This window comes from Lepidochelys kempii, chromosome 5 (genome assembly GCF_965140265.1).
Source record: "Lepidochelys kempii isolate rLepKem1 chromosome 5, rLepKem1.hap2, whole genome shotgun sequence".
NCBI lineage: Eukaryota > Metazoa > Chordata > Testudines > Cheloniidae > Lepidochelys > Lepidochelys kempii.
Genome location: NC_133260.1, coordinates 50040188 through 50062616, shown reverse-complemented (window position 1 = coordinate 50062616; position 22429 = coordinate 50040188). Strand labels below are relative to the sequence as shown.

General features: G+C 42.0%; 1 protein-coding gene across 5 annotated transcripts in view; it reads left to right on the top strand.

The window, feature by feature from the left end:
• Nucleotides 1-22429, top strand: part of FCHO2 (FCH and mu domain containing endocytic adaptor 2) — a 217092-nt gene that overhangs the window by 84507 nt on the left and 110156 nt on the right. For all 5 annotated transcript variants that reach the window (XM_073344290.1, XM_073344292.1, XM_073344294.1 and 2 more), the window contains one exon: nt 13668-13764. In XM_073344290.1, the coding sequence (XP_073200391.1) occupies nt 13668-13764 (97 nt within the window). The remainder of the gene's footprint in view (nt 1-13667; nt 13765-22429) is intronic.

The following is a 22429-nucleotide window of genomic DNA, read 5'->3' as shown; positions in this document are numbered from 1 at the left end:
ACTGCTATGCATAGGTAAAAGGAAGTGAGTGTGCACCTGACCAAAAGAGCCAATGGGAAGGGTAGAACTTTTTAAAATTGATTCAAGACTCCCCTTTTGTCTGTTTGTCTGTTGTCCTCGGGGAGAGGCAGACAGGGCTGTAACTATGCTGTAAGAAGCTTGGGGCCAGGCATGAAAAATCTAGGTATCATATCTAGAAGCTCTACTTATTTGAAATCTCAGATATGTAAGTAAATCAGGAAATGTCAAGGAAGATGATGCGATCTTTATCTCCTTTTATTTCTTTATGGCTTGTGGACTCCTCTGTGCTAACCCCAGGTGCTTTTGTTTTGCTTGTAATCTTTAAGCTGGACCTCAAGAACTTATTCTTGATGCTTAATCCTTGTAGCTGCTCTTTTTAAATCTAGCAATAGCCTAAATTCCCAAATGTATTTTCTTCCTTTTGTTTTTTAATAAAATTTACCTTTTTTAAAAAAAAGATTTGGATTTTTGTGTCCTAAGAGGTTTGTGCACATGTTTAATTAGCTGGTGGCAACAGCTGATTTCCTTTGTTTTTCTTTCTCAGCTCTTCCCTGTGTGGGTGTGTGTGTGTGAAAGGGCTTGAGGGTACCCTACAGGAAGGAATTCCCAAGTGCACCTTCCTGGGTTCTCAGAGGGGTTTTGCACTTGGGTGGTGGCAGCATTTACCAATCCAAGGTCAGAAAAAAGCTGTAACCTTGGGAGTTTAATACAAGCCTGGAGTGGCAAGTATTAATTTTTAGAGTCCTTACTGGCTCCCCGCTTCTGCACTCGAAGTGCCAGAGTGCCAGCCTTGACACCTTCTTTGATAGTTGATCTTCCAAATTTTCATTCACTATCAAACCAGGATACATTTTTCATGAACATTTTCATGACAATTTTTTCCCTTTTTGTCCAAATTTTAAGTTTCAAATTGTTTGACCAGCTCTAATAATCAGTTATGCAAAAAGCTTGTGCATTTTTGAGTATTTGAAAAATTTCAATCAAGTTTAGAACATGTTACAGCACAGAGACTACAGTGAGCATATAAAGTGATTTACTAATGGATCCAGATGTAAACTCTCTACTCTTGCTTCTTTTGCTTAATTAGCAGCATTCCATACAGTGGATCATAGTAATCTCTTAAAACACTTAGCCCCAGTATGGCTGCAGTTATATCTTTCATGAATCTCAGCGCAATTTCATCTGGGGTATATTCTGTGTATTTTTAGTTACACAAAAGTTGCTAACATATATATTTCAAAGAGATTTCTTGATCTTTTTTCTCCATGAGCAGATACTGGTTCATAGTGTTTATAGTTACCCAGTTCAGTTGTCTCTTGCATTTAGGGCAAGAGTATGTATATATCCGAAAGCAAATTTGTCTGTTGGTTACAGTAGGGGACTGGAATTCTGGAGACCTGGATTTCATTCCGAACTCTGCCCCTTGACTTTGTGAGACCTTAAGAAGATAATTTCACTTCTGTTTCCCAATTTGTAAAATAGACATAAAACCTATCCTTGTAAAGAACTCTGATATCTTCAGATAAAATACCCTGTAAGTCTATATTCTGGTGGTGGTGATATTTATTGGTGTCAATCGTCCATCTTGAAAGACAGTGGTGTAAATGTCAAAGCAGTTCAGCTGCTGTGTGTCATGCTGTTGCGTTGCAAGTAGCTAAAATGTCCAATTCTTGAATGACAGTCCTTGCCCCAAATAGTGCAGGTGTAAGGCTCCGGGCCAGAGGATGAATGCAGCACACTACTAGCTTTTGAGGCGAGCAGCGCTTTCCTCTTCACTTTTCTCTCTCCATGTATTATTTATTGGTTATTTATTACTATCATAACATTCATATTTTGTTCTTTTAATCTTTCGTATAATGGATGTTTCGTTTCACCAGTATAATCCAAAATGAAGTCAGTGGTGGTATATTTTATTTTGTTTTCGTATTGTTGAAAAATGTGCTAGGGTGCTTTACTGAAATACACAAGATAAGATACCTGCCTTCAAGAACTTAACCACTATTTTTAGTAGTGATGCAATGAGTGGGTGACAAATGGGATGAGGCGGAACAGTGTTTACAGTAGCAAGATAATGTGGCGACTGTTTTTGGCATGTGCATTTCTTATAGTTTATATTTCACAACTCTGCCAATCCCTGTGTGTTCAATCTTTCCTTGTACTGTGTAATCTTTGTCTCTGCTCAGCCATCCAAACATGCCAGTAGTCTCTACCCATTTGTCAACTTCTTACGCAAACATCTCTTTCAACACAATTCCTTGCACATGTAACACTCTCCCTCAATTTATCTGTGAGGTCACTTTTGTCTCCTCCTTCAAATCCCTCAAGAGCAACCTTGCTTAAAATAACACAGTCCAGCTGATAATGGGTATGCTGAGAAGCTCTTGAGTATAATCAAGACATATAATGTAAATAGGTATGTAATAGATATCTAGTGTCTATAAATACTACATTTTAAAAAACTGTTAAAAGAATATTAAAGTTGCCAAATCAAGCACTCAGAAGTTAGGAAATGCAAGAATTAAGTTGCTTATACAACCTTAATTCAGCTCTCTTGTGCAATATGATCATGTTTAATTACACAAACTTATGCTATTTTTTGTATAGAACCCCGGCCTCAGTTGGTGCACAGGATGGATGCTGCTCACTGAGTCAGTAGCCAGTGTGTGGCCCAGTGCATTATTTACTTAACACTGTCCAAACCCTGCACTGAATACAGAATTATTAATTTCTTCGTGGACTTTTCTGTGATGCTTTCATTGAGGTATTTTAGTTTTTTACAAACATTAATGAATTTATCTTTACTACAACCCTATGAGAGAATCACCACTTTACAGATGAAGAACATAGACTCAAAGTCACAATTGTCAAATTTTCACTAATTTTAGGTGCCGAGTTCAGCCTATGGCCTGAATTTTAGCATTTTATAGCAATTTATATGTTCTGAGCAGAGTTCCCATCAGTTGCATTTGTGAATATTCAGCATGTAATCAGACCCCAGGTGCCTCAGGTTGGGTACCCAGAAAATAAGGAGCACCCAGTGGCCACTTGTGGAATCTTTTTGTTTTGTGACTTACCTGGCATCGCATAGGAACTCTGTGGCAGGGTTAGAATCCAGTTATTCAGGTAAAAACAACGAGGAGTCCTTGTGGCACCTTAGAGACTAACAAATTTATTTGGGCATAAGCTTTCGTGGGTTAAAACACACTTCATCAGATGCATGGAGTGAAAAATACAGTAAACAGACTATATATTCTAGCACATGAAAAGATGGGAGTTGCCTTACCAAGTGGGGGGGTCAGTGCTAACAAGCCAATTCAATTAAGGTGGAATTGGCCTGTTCTGAACAGTTGACAAGTAGGGGTGAATTCCAGGGGAGGAAAAATTACTTTTGTAGTGCTAACGAGGCCAGTGCAATCAAGGTGGCCCATTTCCAACTGTTGACAAGAAGGTGTGAGTATCAGCAAAGGGAAATTACTTTTTGTAGTGACCAGTTCACTCCCTGTCTCTATTCAGGCCTAATTTGAAGGTGTCCCATTTGAAAATTAATTCCAGTTCTGCAGTTTCTTGTTGGAGTCTGTTTTTGAAGTTTTTTTTGTTGAAGAATTGCCACTTTTAAATCTGTTATTGAGTGTCCAGGGAGACTGAAGTGCTCTCCTACTGGTTTTTGAATGTTACAGTTCTTCGTGTGATTTGTCCATTTATTCTTTCACGTAGAGACTGTCCGGTTTGGCCAGTGTACATGACAGAGGGGCATTGCTGGTACATGACGGCATATATCACATTGGTAAATCTGCAGGCGAACGAGCCCGTGATGGTGTGGCAATGTGGTTAGGTCCGATGATGGTGTCCCTTGGATAGATATGTAGACAGAGCTGGCAATGGGGTTTGTTGCAGGTATTGGTTCCTGGGTTAGTGTTTTTGTTGTGTGGTGTGTAGTTGCTGGTGAGTATTTGCTTCAAGTTGGGGGGTTGTCTGTAAATGAGGACAGGCCTGTCTCTCAAGGTCTGTGAGGGTAAGGGATCATCCTTCAGGATAGGTTGTAGAACCTTGATGATGCGCTAGAGAGGTTTTAGTTGTGGGCTGTAGGTGATGGCTGGTAGCATTCTGTTACTTTCTTTGTTGGGCCTGTCCTGTAGTAGGTGACTTCTGGGTACCTTTCTGGCTCTGTCTGTTTCTTCACTTCCCGAGGTGGGTATTGTAGTTTTAAGAACACTTGATAGAGATCCTGTAGGTGTTTGTCTCTGTCTGAGGGATTGGAGCAAATGCGGTTGTATCGTAGAGCTTGGCTGTAGACAATGGATTGTGTGGTGTGGTCTGGATAAAAGCTGGAGGCATGTAGGTAAGTGTAGCGGTCAATAGGTTTCTGGTATAGGGTTGTGTTTACGTGACCATCACTTATTTGCATAGTAGTGTCCAGGAAGCGGATCTCATGTTTGGACTGGTCCAGGCCAGGTTGATGGTGGGGTGGAAATCGTTGAAATCCTGGTGGAATTCCTCAAGGGCCTCCTTCCCATGGGTCCAGATGATGAAGATGTCATCGATGTAGCACAAGTAGAGTAGGGGCGCTAAGGAATGAGAGCTGAGGAAGCATTGTTCTAAGTCAGTTATTAAAATGTCATACTGTGGGGCCATGCGGGTACCCATAGCAATCCCGCTGACTTGAAGGTATAAATTGTCCCCAAATCTGAAATAGTTGTGAGTGAGGACAAAGTTCAGGCACCAGGTTTCCCTTGACATTGTCGGGGATACTGTTCCTGACAGCTTGTAGTCCATCTTTGTGTGAAATGTTGGTGTAGAGAGCATCTACATCCATAGTGGCTAGGATAGTGTTTTCTGGAAGATCACCAATGGATTGTAGTTTCCTCAGGAAGTCAGTGGTGTCTCAAAGATACCTGGGAGTGTAGGGCCTGAAGAGAGAATCCAAATAGCCAGACAATCCTGCTGTCAGGGTGCCAATGCCTGAGATGATGGGGCGTCCAGGATGCTCAGGTTTATGTATCTTGAGTGGCAGATAGAATACCCATAGATGGGGCTCTAGGGATGTGTCTGTGTAGATTTGTTCCTGTGCTTCTTCAGGAAGTTTCTTGAGCAGATGGTGTAGTTTCTTTTGGTAACCCTCTGTGGGATCAGAGGGTAATGGCCTCTAGAATGTGGTGTCAGAGAGTTATGACATTCAGCTGCATTAACCATGACAGCATCTTTCCTTTCTGAAGTTCTCAGCCTCATTCACTACAAAAATAGTTAAATTTTCTTTAGTTAAATGAAGCTACTTTAAATGTGCTGGATATGTAAGGAAACAAATTTTATCAAAATTCATCAAAACATTTTGCATTTATTGAATTACTAAACAAAGAAAGTATTATCTGCAGTTAGTGAAAAGAACTAATTGGTCCTGGCCACCATGCCCTTCAAGATTTTAGAACTAGTAGATCTCATCTTCTCTCACTTTATTTTTATTCATAGATTGGAAGAGGAAAAAACTTTCCTGCCTTTTCAGCTCTCAATTGGTTTCTTGACTTTGAACAAACTAATCATCGAACTGAACTAGTTGAATAAATTGAAATGAAGAAAATATTCTCTCTGCTCCTGCAGAACAGGCTACTGCTGTCAGAAGCTGTTTTAACTTCAGCCAACCCTGATTTTAGGTGACTTCTACCAGTTCAGTGACTATCTTTAAAATTTGGCAGCAAGCTTTTGAAATTAATTTCAATTTAAAAATATATATATATTTTTTAAGGATTTTAATAGATTATAGTAAATTTAAGACTTAACATAGATTGTCATAATTTTAAGTTTATTTTTAAATAGATTTGTTTTTAAAAAATATATTTTTATTTACATAAAAATCCAATTAAATTTTTTTTTAGTCACCTATTTTTATTCAGCCAACTAACTGTATATTCCTCATTTTCAGAATGGCAATTTTAAGATGCAGCAGTCTCATTTGCAGAACTGCTAAGCACTCACTGCTGCAACTGAAGTTAGTGGGCACTGTGTTATATAATGACTATCCCCTGATTCTTCAGAGTACTTAACACCTCCATTTGGCAGCCCAAAATTAGTGGACTCTTTTTATCTTAATCTTTGATCCTCAGTTCCCCATCTGTAAAATGGGCATAACAGTAGACCCTCACAGGAGTGTTGTGAAAATTAATCAGTTAATGTTTAGTGAAGCATTTAATGAGTACGATAACAAAGCCCATGAGAAAATTAATAATTATGTATTTAGAGCAGGGTTTTAATAGTGTGCAGCTAATAAGACATGGGGCCACACAGACAGTGAGGATAAAACAAAATGTTGTGCAGCTGCTCATTTAGCGAGCACCGTCTATTTTGTGCACTGAATGAGGCAGGGGCCCTGTTTAATTACAGGACCACTTTAAAAAAAAAAAAGACGGAATCATAAAACGTACACATAAGGATCCTGAATGAAAGTTGCAGAAGCAACTTCAATTCTGGACTTTTTTATATTTTGAGTGCTTGACTTTGCAAACTTAATGTGCTTTTAGCGTGTGTGTGTGTGTGTGTGTGTGTGTGTGTGTGTGTGTGTTTTAAAATGCTGTGGCTATGTGTTTGTTTTGTCTTGGAGCCGTGGGGTGGGGGACCAGGTAAATTGAGAATAAATGAGACATGCTGATGCTTTGTGTGGTAGAGAATGTTCCTTGCTATATGTGTTTACGGCATGGAAAGTAGTGGGGCTTTGTGTCTTATTGGAGCCTACCACAATACATATAATAAATATTTTATCCAATCTCTAAGTAGGATTTTTAGCTAGGTAATTTTTAAAAGTACTACAGGTTAAGTAGAGTTTTCAGACCTCAAATGTACCCCCAACTTTTCTGGTATTTCATGTGTATAAATAAGTTTTGTTTTTGTTTTTTTGTTCTTTGAGTATGTCTGTGTGTATCTCATTGTATGTGCACGTGCGCCTCGCGTGCACCAGATTGGATTTTTTTTTAATAGCAATGTCTGTTGGGGTTGTGCACATGCCCTGTACCACCTCGTGCTCTTGTGCAAGGGCAAATAGGGCGAAATGGCTGCAACCTTCCCTCTGTTTCCCTCTTACCTCTTGTGGCAGTGAAATGGAACCTGGCAAGTGTCTTACTGCTACTTTCTCTGTGTTTCAGCTCACTTCCTATGATGTTTTGGTGGTGAAACTCTCTTCATGGTCCTTATCCCTTATGTTCTTTAATTTCTTTATTTTTCTTTTTTGAATGTCCAAATTAAACACAGATTACCACCCCCATCCCTATACATCTCTTTATACTGTGAGACAAAGTGCCCCACAACAACTACCATGATAAACTCTAAACCCTCAGGGTTTAAACTCTGTCTCATCTCTCTAATTTCCCTGGTCAAAGGGCATAACTAGTTCCTATTGTCTCTGGGGAAGACCCACATCCCTGATCCGTGTTTGATATTGAAATCCATCTTGTTGAGGATTTGCAAGTCAAGGCACTTACAGCTGAAACTATACCCATTCAAGTATTCAGTGCATGTCATCTCAGACCCAAAGGAGATAACCACCTACAAAGGATCGAAAGGTCATCCTCAGCGAGTACCCTTGTGAGCAGACACTGCACCCTGATGGTGACAGGAGGACAGGGGAAAATAACACCATAGAAATTGACTCTAAACAACTTAGCATGGGGGGCCTTTGGCACTGGCCACTGCTACCCTAGCTTGATCAACCCCTTCAGCACAAGTACTGACAGATTTGGCACTGGGCCTGAGCACCAGTGCCTCTGGCATGAGAACTGACACCAGCGCCCCAACACCAGGGCAAGACTGAAAGGCAGGGCCAGGCAGAGTCAGACATGGCTTCAGACACCACCCCAAGAAGACAAGAATAGACATCACTCCTTCTAAGGGCAAGGTGCCTGTCCTCCTTTAAGGAAGTAGTATAGGTAAACCAGCAGTGACACTGGCACAGACACCAGCAAAGACACCCAGTGCTGAATACAGAATCAAGATGTGCCCTCATGGAACAGTCGAGGTCCCTTCCTGGGAAGTCATAAATCCTGGGGGTAATGCCAGGTACCAGAACTGCTATTCAAAGAGTGTTACTCTTCATCACAGTCAACTGAGTCTTCTCTCCAATGCTGAACAAGGATGATTTGCCTGTAGACACTGAGAGAGAGTCTGTACCAGAGATTCCTCATGCAAGGCACCACCACAGGAGAGACATGAATTGCACTGAGCTGACCAGTCAGCACAGGACCAGTATCCATACTCTGTGCCGCCCTGGCCATACTGATCCAATTGGGGACCTTTATCTCAAGTGTCCCACAGTAGATTCCTTTCCTGTGGGTTCAGAAAGAAGCAATTGAGCTCCTTGGGCAACATCACTACCCAGACCATTGACCCATAGGACAGATGGCAGTGTCTAGTAACTGGGAGCAATGCAAAAATCACAGCACCGTCAGTTTCCTTTGAAAGAATAGTCCTTGTTGCAGGACTAGGCAGTCTTGTTGGCCTGTATATGAGGCCCTTACCCAAATGCTGGTGACTTGAAAGCCTTTCAGGATCTTTTGCCTCACATCATGGAGACTAGATCTCAAAACAGTGATACAAGAGAAATCACATAAACTCTTTGACCTTTTTGATCACGTAAGTTTCAACCACAGTTGCTCTCCCCATTAATGAGGACATACTAAAGCCAGGCAAAGGGGCATTGCTAAACCACCATCCAACCTATTTCCAAAGTGGTGTAGAAATGTTATGACGTGCCCCGGAAAAGCTTCAAACACTTCTGCTGTCGCCCAAACCCAGGATCGTTGTCAGCTGCAGCAGTGCAGGAGACGTTGAAATTGATTAAAGGAATATCCAAAGATAAAGACCTCAAAAAGCTAGGCTAGTTCAGGCACAGAGTCCACTTGTCCACCTCACTGCAACATCATACATTGAACGACCAGGTGTTGTCAGGAAATTATATTTGGCAAACATGGGAAAGGATAACTTTCTTCCTCACAAAAGTACCACAGGACACTAGAGGGAAAATAAGAGGTCACATAGTTGCTGGAGAAACCCTATAAGCAGTCCTGGATGCCTCTGACTTGGCCACAAGCTCAATGGCCACATCTGGCCTCTTGGCTTTAGGATCTGAAATACCAAGAGAAGTCTTAGACATCATCCATGACCTACTGTTCAAGGGGATGGAGCTCTTCAGTAAGAAAACAAAGTACTCCACTTTTTAAAAATAACAAAAACCAAAACTCTTGAAGGGCCACCCTGAGGTTACTGGGTGTTTATACACCAACTAAAGGAAGTCTTACAAATAATAACTCCAGCAGAAGAAAGGGCTCTTTTTCCTATCCTTGACCTGCAGAGACCAAACAAATACATACCCTGCCTCAGATTCAGTGTGATAACACTTGCCTCCATCATTTCATCTCTTCAGACTCAGAACTGGTTTGTGCCTCTCAACTTGCAAGACTTGTATTTCCATGACTCATACTTTCACATGGTGTATACTGTCCACAGGATGTACCTGAGATTGCTAGTGGGACCAATCATTACTAATACAAGATACTGTCATTTGGACTGTCTACAACATCAAGAATCTCCACAAACTGTCTTGCAGTGGTAGAGGCCCACCTGTGAAACTAAGGCATTCATGTCTACTGTACTAGGACAACTGGCTGAACAAAAGCTTATCAAAGCAGAGAGCCTGGAGTGCACTCTCTCTCTGCTTATCCAGTTGGGCCTCCTAGTGAACTATAAAATATCACTTGTCCCATTGCAGATGATAGAGTTCATAGGAGCTGTGATAGATTCCAGATTTTAAAAATAGTGTACGTGCCTGAGGACAGGTTCCAGTTGCAGGCACTTATACTTCATCTAACATCAAAACCAGCTATAATGTTATGGACTTGCCTCACTGTATTCTACCACATGCTGGCACACATGTATGTGATGCTGCTTGCCAGACTTCATTTGTGAACCATCCAACAGGAGCCAAAGCTATGCTGTTCCCCAATGAGACATTAGTTACACAGGAAAGTGTCAAAGTCACATTGTGTCACTTCAGAACTGACTTGTGTTGCCTGTGAAGATTTGCAATATGTAGTTTCAGAGGGCAGGCAGGTGGTTGGATCCCACAAATGTGAGTACCCTTTTCAGTCCCCATCCCAACAAAGATATTCATTATGGACATCTCCTGGATGATATGCAGCTACAAGCCATCAGACTGATCTTTATTATGTTTGTGCCTGCCCTCTTAAACTCTATAGTGAAAGCTTTGTGTTGTCTGTTAAAGATATGCATTATGTAAACAAACAAGGGAATGCCTGCTCCTCAATGCTGTGCCTAGAAGCTATCAAATTCTGCACTTGGTGCCATTAGAACGACATGACCCCTGATGGCCCTTCCTCGCCCAGTAGTCAGAACCAGCCTACTGGATTTCCTGAACAGGCAATCAGTGACCAGTCACCAACGGTCCTTGCACCAGTCCAATAAGACTGATATTCTGTCATTGGGGATTCCCCATGATCAACTTGTTTGCCACCAAGGGCAACTCCAGAGGAGATCTGAATCCAAGATCGTTATCAGATACCTCAGTCCTGCAGTGAAACAGAAGTTTGTCTGATTTTTCCTTTGATTTCCCCTGATTGCAGGGCAGCCTCCAAAACACAGAGACAAAGCCTCTTTCACCATGATCATTCTCATAGTTTCATACTGGCCAAGTTAATTTTGGCTGACAAACCCCAATGCAGATACCAGTTCAGCCTCTGATCCAGCTTCCATTTCACCTGGACCTGATCTCAGAGCAGTATGGCCAGGTACACACTCCAGACATGGAATCACTGCACTAGACGGAATGAATGTTGGCTAGTTAAGAATTACGGCTAGACTGCTTCCTCCAGCTTCTGGAAAGCCTAATTCAGAGCAGGAAAACATCTACCAGAAGGACTTAATCCTCTAAATAGAATTGATTTTCAGTATGGGTGGCCTAACACAATCTGTACCTCAGTCCAGATCCTTGACTGTTTGCTACATTTGAAGCAGGCTGGCCTGTTCAGTTTTATTAAGGTCTGCCTTGTGTTTATGCTTCTCTTATCTCACTGTCTCAAAGTTTCTCAAAGGGCTATTGCATACTTACTGACCAGTTGAAGAACCTGCTCCTGTCTGGGATCTCAGTTTGGTCTTCCTGCAGCTCCTGGAGCCTGTTTGAATCTCTCACTGAATATTCCTTGTACCACATCACTCTAAAGTTGGTCCTCCTGATGGCCATACTTCAGGCTGGAGGATGAGTGAGCTTTCAGGTGCTCATGGCTGAACCTTTTATGAGACATTCCGTAGAGACAAGGTAGTCTTCAGACCTCACTCAAAGTTAATTCTTAAGGTGGTCTCAGATTTTCACGTAGAACTGTAGTCTTCCCAAAGCCACACTCGGAAACAGGAGAAACCAAATTGTTCACACCAGCTGTTCCGAGGATATTCCTTTTGTTATACTGACCGAACCAAACCATTCAGGCTGCTGCTCCAGTTGTTGACAGATATAGCTGGGCATTCTAAACGTCAAGCCATCATTTCACAAAGAATATCGAAGTGAATAACACAATGCATCTTGCTGTGTTACTAGCTGACTAGAGTACCTCTCCCACTGAACATCAAGATTTACTCCACAAGAGCAAAAGTAACATCCTCTGACGGCTTCAGGAATGTGCCGATAGCTGCGACTTGTAAGATTATAATGTGGACTAACCCACTAATTTTTGTCAAGCACCGTGGCTTGGGACATACTGGCTATTTTGGGAGAGCAGTACTTGAATCACTGCTCAACTGATGTAGCTGAAACTCCTCATCCCCTCCATTCTGAGATACTGCTTGTCATTCACCTACAGACACATTCTCAAAGAAGAGAGAATGCTTGCTTACACTACAAAAACTGTGGTTCTTCATGGCATCAATGTGAATCCCATGACCTGCCTGCCAACCTCACTTTTCGTAGTCCTTAGCTACTACAGCTTTGAATTGCAAGGAAACTGTGTGTGGTCCATGGCTGTTGTGCCCTTTATGCCCTCTCATGGGAGCACAAGGCGGGATAAATAAATAAATAAATAAAAAATTTGTTCTTGTGTGCATAGGGTAAGTCGTTGTTTTTTTATCGTTGTGGTTCTTTCTCCTCTCTGCCACCACATATTACCAGTGGACCAGGCATATGCTTGATTACATTAGATTTATTTGATAGTTCTTTCTAAGAAAAATATTTTGGTTTTGTGCCAATTCAGTTGATTTGTATGCTGTTTTCATGTTTTATACACTCTTTATCCAGCCTGGTGGGCAAGCGATTGTGCTAGTGGCAATATGCTGTATATGGGGGACTCACAGCAGAAACAAGAAACTCCTGCTTTTTTCCACCAGATGCCGCCCATTGCCTCTGCAGTATGCCGAGTTTGAGTGTATCAGAGATTTGAAGGAGTTATGAAACATTGCTACGTTTTTATTAAAATAGTTTTAATTGTTATCTTTATTTTCTTAATTCAGTTCCGTCTTTATTATCTGAAGCTCCTTGTTATCTGAAACAGGGTCATGTCCTCTGCTTTCTACTCATTATATGGGGAAAAAAATTCCCTCAGTAAACTGAAACTTTCTAAATTTTAGAGATTTCTGAAATCTCAATAAATTGAAGTTATTCATTGTCCCCCATTATATTTGGATAATCAAGGTCAAATTTTTCATAATGTTCAAGTGTGTATACCAGGAAACAAAATATTATCTTGCCTTTTAAAAAATTAAAGGAATTGTCCGTGTTTACCAGAAAGCTTTCTTCCCCAGACTTCAAGTCTATATTTGTTTCACATGTAATTGAGATATTACACTCACTTCTTTTAGGCAAAACTGTAGAAGTCCCTGTCTGGACCTTAAAAAGCTTTAGAACATTATACTGTATTATGCTTTTTTAGGAGTTATGGGGCTGTTGTTAAAAATATTGAAGCAAGCTTTGGAGTCAGTGGTTTTTCCTACAGATTCTACTCTCATGTCAACATAATTATGTGTAAACAATAAACTTTATTCTTTCCTACAATTTGTTAATGCATTGAAATTTAACTTTATTTATAGTTCAGAATGGGAATGTCTAAATCCTTAGCAATTAAAAAAAACTGTGCCTATTAGATTGTTCTGCTGCTGTTTATTATTTAAACATTTTTATTTTTAAAACACCTATCCATGTTGCTGGGTTGGAGAGGCTTTTTCTGAGCACTGCTTTTAGCCAGGTAGGTGGAAGCTATGATTGTACGTTACATATTTACACTCTCGCTCACTGTTGCTGCCCCAGAATGCTTGTCTTTCTAATTTATGGATGAGACCATCTATCATAATTGTTGCTATGTATAATCTCTTCTCATTATTTATTTATAATAAAATAAGTTTAGAAAGAAGAAATGGAGGAAAATCCTAGATCCATTTTCACTAACAGTCATTCTCTGCTTTGTCCTTCCTGTGAATCCTCCTTGGCACATGCCTAGGGTTACAGGAACAAAGTAGTTTCATTGCTAAGATGTCTGGTCATGTTCTTCAGCCTTTTAAGAATTTACTCTGGAAGACAATGTTTTGAACACTAACTATAGGAAAATCAACTGTTTAAACTAATCAGTTTCTCCAAATATTGTTTTTTACCTTTTTCATTTATTTTCTTAAAGGTTCATGAAGAATTTATTAATAACATGGCAAATACTACAGTTGAAAGTTTGATACAAAAATTTGCAGAGTCAAAAGGCACTGGCAAGGAGAGACCTGGTAAGAGATTATAAATGCAAGAAGAATTGGAAATATACATTTTAGAATTTATTTGGCAAGTTTGCACATCTAATACAGGTGAATGATTTTGCATAATGTACAGTATGTTTGTAATGTGTTTATAGTCTTCAGTTCTCATACCGTAATGTGTAATTTTTTATTAGTGTATCATATTACTATTATTACAGTTGAGTTTCTGGACATATTGATTGACAGCTATATATGTAGGATATTTCATTGATGTAAATGTTGTCAGAGGGGGTTTGACTGTCGCTATGTTTGCACAGAAAGAGGGAGAGAACAAAATCTTATTAATTGAATTTTAGTCTTGAATGGTTAATCACTGAAAACTATTGTCAGTTAATCTCAAAGTTTAAGGTTCTCTGTACTTTTTTACTACTTCCCCCTTGTGCTTTTCCATTACACTTTAGTTACACAATCATATATTTATCAAAGTCAATATAATTTACAACTTGCCCTAAAACTTTAGATATATGATAATTTACACTTACACTAATTTATCTGTGATAATTGTTCAGTATAACTTTATTAACTAAACTTTTTTTTCCCCAAAATTATACATTTTAGTACTTTTTCCGGTACTCATGTGGCTGCTCTGGTTCTGCCTCTGTGCTTCCTACCATTCAGGTGTGGCATTGTGGGTGAGCCCTCCTTTAGATTCTCCTTACCCTGGTTTAGATAAGTCCAAACAGACCTTCTGTGTGTTAAGAGAAGCCCCCCTTTTCAGAGGATTTCATTTATTGAAACTAAGATGAACATAAACATAAGTAAGACCTCGTTCCTGTATCCATAGGAAATTCGCTATCTTGGGATCAGTCCAACTAAGTTCTTGGTCTGGTAGCCAAGGGATACTCCAGGTCAAGCTCCTTGTCTGGAGCCAGGACTTCTAGATTGCTCCTGCTCTCTTCCCTTAGAGCTCAGCTGCTCCTGTTCCCTTGACCTGGAGAACAATCTCAGGTTCCTTCCTTTCAAGATATTCCTGTTCCCTTCACCTGGGGAGTAGTCTGTCTCTCTCTGGAGCCCTCTTAGTTCCTTCCCCTGGGATACTTCTGTTTCATACCTGGGAACTCTCACGCCCTTGGGTTACCATGCTTCCTAAAAGCCCCCTCAACTCAGAGGAACGTTGCTCCTGGGAGTATTCTCCCTGACTGAGCTCAAGAAGCCTTTTTATAGAATGCAGGTGCTCCTTTACTATTGACCATTAAACAGTCACTTGGGGCGACCTATTACTCCAAAGTGGGTCTTCACAAGGGCCTTCTTGGGCAATCTAGGCCCTGACTCCTCTTCTAAGGGCCCGTTGCCCCATGACACAATGCTTTATATATTTTCTCTTTCACCAGCAACACAGCCTTCCTTAGGGCAAATATGTAGTGGAGTTGCAACCCTGTGCAGCAGGTCACAATGCTAATCAAATATGGCCCATCTGTCTCCATCTGTGGAGGAGCAGATGGACCAAATCTGAGTGGCGCTTCATTCTGTTTTAGCCACTTGAAACATTGGGAGGTATGGAAATGGCAAAACAATGTCAAGGTTGTCAGCAAAAACAACACGTGCCTAAACATGTTTTGTTGTATCCTTGGAAATGTCCAGCTACCCAGTGGCAGTAAATCCACATAGACTGTGCTGGAACGTTTATGGGTGGGCTTGGCAGTTTTGGTTTCAATTTCAAAGAATATTTTTATTATTAAATCTTGAACTATTTTAATTATTACACTCAGGGATAGGGTTGGGATTAGGGTTAAATCAGCACTGACAGCAGGGCTACAGGGGGCTTCCTGCATGGTATAGAGGCTCAAGACATTGGGGTGCAAGGTTTGGGGGAGGCTGCAGTCCTGGCCTAGCTTAATAGAGACCCCCAGCCAGGGCTGCAAGGAGAAAGACGAACCTCGGGCTGTGGGAGAAGACACCCCACTGCTGAACACTTCCTGGCCTGGGATAGTCCCTGCACTTCTGGCTGATGAGGGAGTGAGCAGGGTCCTAACAGCAGGAACCATTACATTGGATCCCTGCAGGCACAATGTGCGGAGAAGGCTGTGGTCCTGATGGGGCACATCAGAGCCTTGGCCAGGGTCTTGTCATTCTCCTCGCAGCCCTGGCCAGGAGATCTCTGTTCTTCCCCAGCAGGAATGCAGCCCTCTCTGCACCTTCGACCTGCAGTGATCCAGTGTCACCCAGCCCTTTGGCTGTGCAAGGAGCCCTCTGGAACCCTGCTGTCCGGTCCCTGCTCCCTCACTCCCGTGACAGCAGGGCTGCAGAGGGCTCTCTGCATTGCCACATAGATGGTGACACGCAATCCCTACAGGCACAAAGTTGTGGGAAGAAGTCTACACTGGCATAACTGTTATTGCTGGATATTTTCTTGTCAATTTCAGTGTGAGCAGTAATCTGTTTACCAACATCTATCGATTTAAATCAGATCCTGCCAAGCCTCTTTACAGGGCATATGTTTTTGATTGCAGCAGGTAGATGCTCATTCAGGGAAGCCATACCGCCACAGAAGTGGGTGGCTATTGCTTTGTGGAAACTGGCAATGCCAGACTGCTGTAGGTCAGTTGCAAATCCCTTTGGAGTTGGGAAGTCTGCTGGCAGGGTTGTGTATGTGCAGGCAGTTAAAGCTGTGTCCTACCTATGGGTGGTTGCCGTAAGCAAAGTTCCGGAAATAATAGCTAGCTGTAAGAGGATGGGATTTCTGAACTGAGCTGGGGTACCCACATCCCAGAATTTTGCCAACCAAAAGGGGAAAGTAAGTTTGTGAACCAAAAGGTGGTATTCTCTTGTTCTGCAAGGCTTAGTGGACCACAGAGGCAGATTCATGAATACCAACATGGGAAATACTGGAAAGGTTCGTGACAGCAAGATGCCGAGAAGATTGGGATTGTACTTGAAGGGGCAAGGAAGGGACTTCATTCCCTAGAAACTGCATGGTTCTCGATGGTGTGTCTGTGCCAACTATTATTTTGGGGTACCCTGCATACCTGCTTATGAAACCATATCCCAACATCAACGACTCTGGAAAAAGGGAATTCAGTTACAACCTCAGTAACTACAAAATGGTTGTGGAGTGCACATTTGGTAGGCTGAGATCTCATTGGCGCTGCCTATGCACCTGTCTGGATCCCAGTGTGGCCAGTGCCATTCACATAATCCCCACTTGCTGCGCACTGCATAATGTTTGTGAAGGTAAATGGGAGTGCTTCCATCCTATGTGGGCACAGGACAAGTCTGGTTTACAAACTTCATACAGGCAGCTAGATCCCACCCATGTGCCTGTTCATCCTGGTTCCTGGCAGGCAAGAGAAGTGATGCTATGTGTTCGCATCTCTTGGCACAGCAGGAAGGCAGAGGGTGATACCTCAGCTGCCTGTGCTGAAGGATATTTTCACACCCTGTTCAGCTGCTGGAAAAGCATAGGAGGGAACATTGGCAAATACTTGTGGGGCAACATACTGTTGTGAGGGTGTTGTTCCCCTATAGCAGACGGTCATTAGCTTTTCGTTCATGTGATTATTCTCCCATTACACATAATTATAGCAGGGCACCTCCCTCAGATTATCACATTAGAGTTGGGAGGGTGGCAGCAAAGTTGTAATGTAATTCTTTAGTCTTAAATGGTCACACTTACTTGCATACCTTAGTTACTGGGAGCACTCAGTCGGTCTTTGTGACCTTATCTACATTTGGTTTTAGGAGAGGGGGGTGCACTTATTCTTTTTTAACGGTTCATTGTCAACGATGCTAACCACTTGGTGGCTGTTATGGAATACAATCTCAAGGTTGAAACAGGTCAGTGTTTTTTTTGAGGGGAAGGGGGCATTTAATCACGAGGTAGTGGCAGATGCCTGTATTGTTACTTGAATTATTTCATTTTCCTACCTCTGAACCAAGCCATAAAGATGATCGTTTACTCATTGTCTGTGTGGTGAATTCTGCTGCTTTTAGAGCTAGTAGCGCCTTCTGTAAGTACATAACAATGCACTTTCCTCATCCCTCCCATGTACCCTTGTGGCTTCAGCTATTTCTTAACCTGGGTGGGGGAGATTTGCGTGTGGGGCAGACAGAAAAGCATTTGTGGTATGATGGCACCAGACATTTATGCTATTCCATTTCACGTGCTGTGCATCATGGGGCCGAATCCCAAATGAGAAAATACCTTACATTCATCATCCCTAGGAATGAGGGACCAGACACTACTCGAAGAAACTATTACATTTATTAAAAGTACTGTGCAAGGTGTAATTGAAATATTTTAAAAGGAAATGCAAACCAACGAAACATAATCAGACTGAATCTGAGGACAGTCGTCAAATGTTAATGTGTTTGCACTTGTCTTATTCCCTTACCCCGACAAGGAGGGGAAATTACTATGGAAAATTGTTCTTGGGGACAACCAGGGATGTCTTCTCTGTGGTGTTTAAGGGACGGGTACTTTTGGTGGGCTTCAGGGACTCATTGTTCTGCTCAGGGATGTCCCCAGGCAAGGGGTTTTGGGGACTGGTGAATTTTCGGTGCTGAAGTCATACAGGCTTCTGCTGGTCCCTCGGGGCGGGGATTGGGTCCTCCACCTCAGCAGCGCTCTGGGTGGCAGCCAGAGGCAATGGTGTTGGTGGCTGTTCATGAAGAGGTACAATGGCCATGGCAACTGGCAGACCCCAAACTCGTTTGACCACCAGTTCTATCAGTCTGTCCACTACGGAATGCTCCTGTTCACTAAGGCATGCCTCCTTCTCCATGAACTGGTTCATCAGTGTCTCTTCCTGTTGAAGAGACTGATTTTCCCATGCCCTGAGGGACTCAAACTGCTCCTGATTCCTCCTGTCCATGTCAGTGAGCACGTCCTCCAGGGTCTTTCTCTGTCTGATTCTGCTGTCTCTCTGGTGGTGCTCCTGTGCTCCCGGCAGAATGATATCCCTCTGAGGGGTTGATGGTCCTGCCAGTTCAAAGACAAGGGTCGCATTTTTTTTCCTGTGGAAGAAACTGAGAAATCCTCTCACATTGCATAACTTTTTGCTATGGAAGGCACCGTTTTGATGCTATTCAACATTCCACAAATGCAACTGTTAGACTATCCTTGGTTCTCGGGAAACTTTCCCAGTGGGTAAAGAAGGAACAGAGGCTAATTATGATAAGATACATGTATTGATGTTTTTAAAAATTTGAAATGTTCATAGTATCTATGAAATGTTCGTAGGAGGAGGAGGAAGCAGTTCCTTAAAGGGGCTATATTATCAGTTTGCAATTTCTTCTTTAAAAGCAGGCCAACATTTTGAGAACATAGCAGTTTTCAAGGTACCAGAATGGTAAAGAGGCTTCCTGGTCCTGTGAAAGAGATCTGGCATAGATTGCCGCATGTTTCTGCTAATGGTCACTCCTCTGCATATTACTAAATGAAGGGTTTGGTCAGCTATTAAAATGTGGACCAAGAGACTTGTACTGCTGGTGACCCTCAAGACCCAGATGGAGTTTCTGCTACAGCAGAAATTTTCTAAAATTACAAGACTGGGAGGCATTTTGACAGGTTATTGTCTATATTCTCAGCTAGCATATAGAGTTTGCATACCATGAATGCTGCCTACCCACCCATCCCTCTCCCAGCATCACCAGATAACAATGGTGAAATGGACGGGGAATGAAAGAGCCACACCCTGCAAATGTATTTCATTACCGATGTTTTATATCTGCTCATGACTAATTCCTCACCTCTCCTCTGCAGTGGGATACCTCACTGTGTTTATCTAAATGCTAAACTAGATCCTGCTCCTGCCTCATTTCCCCTGGCTTATGCAGCATGGCTCAGTGCATGGAGAAGGCTATACACCAGAGAAAGTAACAATTTTGTAATCTTCCAGAGGAGAAAGGACTGCTGTGACTAACTTCTCCTCAGTCAAACAAAGTTTTCCCTTCCCCTTCCTAGACCTCTTCTCCCCTCCACCTCAACTCTCCCTCTCTCCCGTCCCCCTTCCACACAGCTCCGATTTATACAGGCATGGTAAGATTGGGAATGGTATGGGAAAGGCACTGAAACTGTATATAAAAGTTTTAAAGGAAAAAAGGGAGGATGTTACCATCTTTAGACAAATTGTTTTCTACAGCTGTCCCATCCCCAGCTGGGACTTTTCTAAACCTACACCTTTGCTTGTTCTTATCCACGCAGCCTCTGGACCATCACTGCCTGTGAGTTGGCTGAGAAATGCACAGACACAGGCACAGTGATTGTACATTAATAATCTGTGTTATAGCTTCTGTGAAATGCATAATAATATTTCATCAGAAATCAATAAAATCATTGATTTATAGCTGTGTCTTGCTCAGGGGCCCTTAAGAGTTGAAGTGGAGCAGGGGGGCTGGGCTTGAAATCACAAATGCAGCACCAGAGCAAGAAAGGATATTGGTGGGGAGTTCCACTGTAATTTACCAGACTCGGGTTCTGATTCTTACCAGAACTTGGGGTCCTCCTCAGGGTTGCCAGCCATTTCAGGCTCAGTACCAGGAGCTGTTGACAGAACCCGATCTATCTTGCTGAAGAAGGGGACTATACGATCAGCCCAGTCTCATTGTTGGAGTCTTTTGCCCTGCTGTACAGGATCCTGAGGTGCTTGATGCACTGTTCCAGGCTTTGTGAAATTTTCTGGTACAGGTGTATTTCTGTGCTGCTCTGGGAGAAAATTTGGAGGACAGTGTACTTCACCCATATGTTGATCAGCAGTTGTGTGTGGTCGACAGGCCAGGGGGCTGCTCTTGGAGTAGGAGCAATATCCATATGTAATGATCAAAAGAGTGCAGCGGAAAGGAGTTCTGATGTGGTCAAGTGCAGCTTGCTACGACTGGTGGAAATGGGGGGACAGGGAGCTTTATAGATTGGGAAAGAGGTCAGGTAGAAAAAGGTTAGTTGAATTTGGGAAAGGGAGTGGAGGACTATTAAACTCAAGACCTGGTATGTGCCTCTTACCTCTGTCCACACTGCACACTGGTGCTGGTATAGGGTGGTGCCATAACCAGCACTGCATACTTCAAGTATGCTAGTTACTTGTCTGTACTCACTTTCAGACACACACTTCTGTGGTGAGCTCACACTCAGCATAATTGAGAGATTGGGGCAAAGGTAGCTCTAAATCATCTTTTCAACTCCCCTTGCCCTCTTCTTGGTCTGTTCTAACTTATGCCAGTGAGGCTCAGCCAGAGCACATGGTACTTTAACCCTGCCTGTTTCACTGGAAGAGTGGGTGGCATAGAGCTGGCATAGAGGAATAGCCAGAAGGATCCTTTTCTAACTGCAGCAGCACAAAGCATTCAGAATTTGAGCCATGGATCTGGCCCAAGGACTCCTCAAGAAGATAACAGAACAAATACTTCAGTGGAAGAGCCAGAAACAACTTCTTTAGGCAGTCTTTCACTACTGTGTTCCACAAGAACACCCTCAGACTCCCCTATGTCCAAAGAGCGGGTGGCCGGGCAAGGCCTTTTGTTTTGTTTTGTTTTTTGTTATGAGCCCAGTGACTTCAGTATGGGCTGATGATGAAAATTGGCAGTGGCTATGGTTTTGAGTCCACGTCCCCTTTCCTTGCAAGAGATTTTTGTCTCTTAAAAAAAATATATACACCCATTTATTATCTGAGTTAGTCCCTATTACTGTTATTTATTATTATTTATCTCTAGTCATCTTTGCAGTTGTAAGTACTTCAGGTGAGAGTAGTGTCATCCTCAGCCTGAAAAGCCTGAACAAATTAGACATGAAATGAAAGTTCAAAATGCAAACCTTGAAATTTACACTAGAAACTTTCTATGAAGATTTTCTGATTTCATTTGGCCTCTGAGAGGTCTACCTACATGTCCTAGTCAAGAACTTACCCACAGATGATTCCCCAAGTTTCTGGTCATAAGAGAGTAGAGTCCAAATGGGTGAGCAAGCAGTCATTAGATCCTGCATAATAGTGTCTCACTCCATAGCCACTGCCTTCACAGAAATTAGGAGTAATGTGGAATCTTTCTGCAACCAAACAATGCCAGAAACCACATATTCTCCTACCAAAGTCGGTGGGAGAAAGCATTGTCCCAGCCCTGGCCAACTAGTTTTCTCTATCTTCTCTCCTTTTCTCCTCTACTTGCAGTAACCCAAGATCCATAAAAAGAGATGGCATCAGTAATACTAGTAACCACTCTAACTTAGGTATCTTAGCAAAGATCCTGAGAAGTAAATAAAGCAATTAATTTGGGTTTTTTAGGTCGTGGAAGAGCAGAAAGGTTAAATAATTAGAGTGTGAAATAAACATACTAAAATATGATGTCATGAAATAGAGAGGGTGCAATGGTAATGGATTACTGGATATATACAATTATGGAAATGAAGGCTGGCTGATAAAATAGTTGAACAACGTGAGGACTCTGTGACCAGATTAAGACACTAAACTCTCTTCTGCACCAAAGAAAAAAACAAAGCTTGGTAAAATGATTGTGGCCAAACAGGGTTATATTATATTTGGTGGAAGGAAAGGGAAGGTTTGGTTTGTTTGGACAGAAAATGTTATCACTGCAGCTGATCAGAATTTTTTGAATAATTTTTTCATTAAAAAATGGCCTCTTGTCAGAACTGAAATTTTCACTAAAAAAATTTATATTTCTCAACGTTTTTGGGAGCAAATTTGGAAAT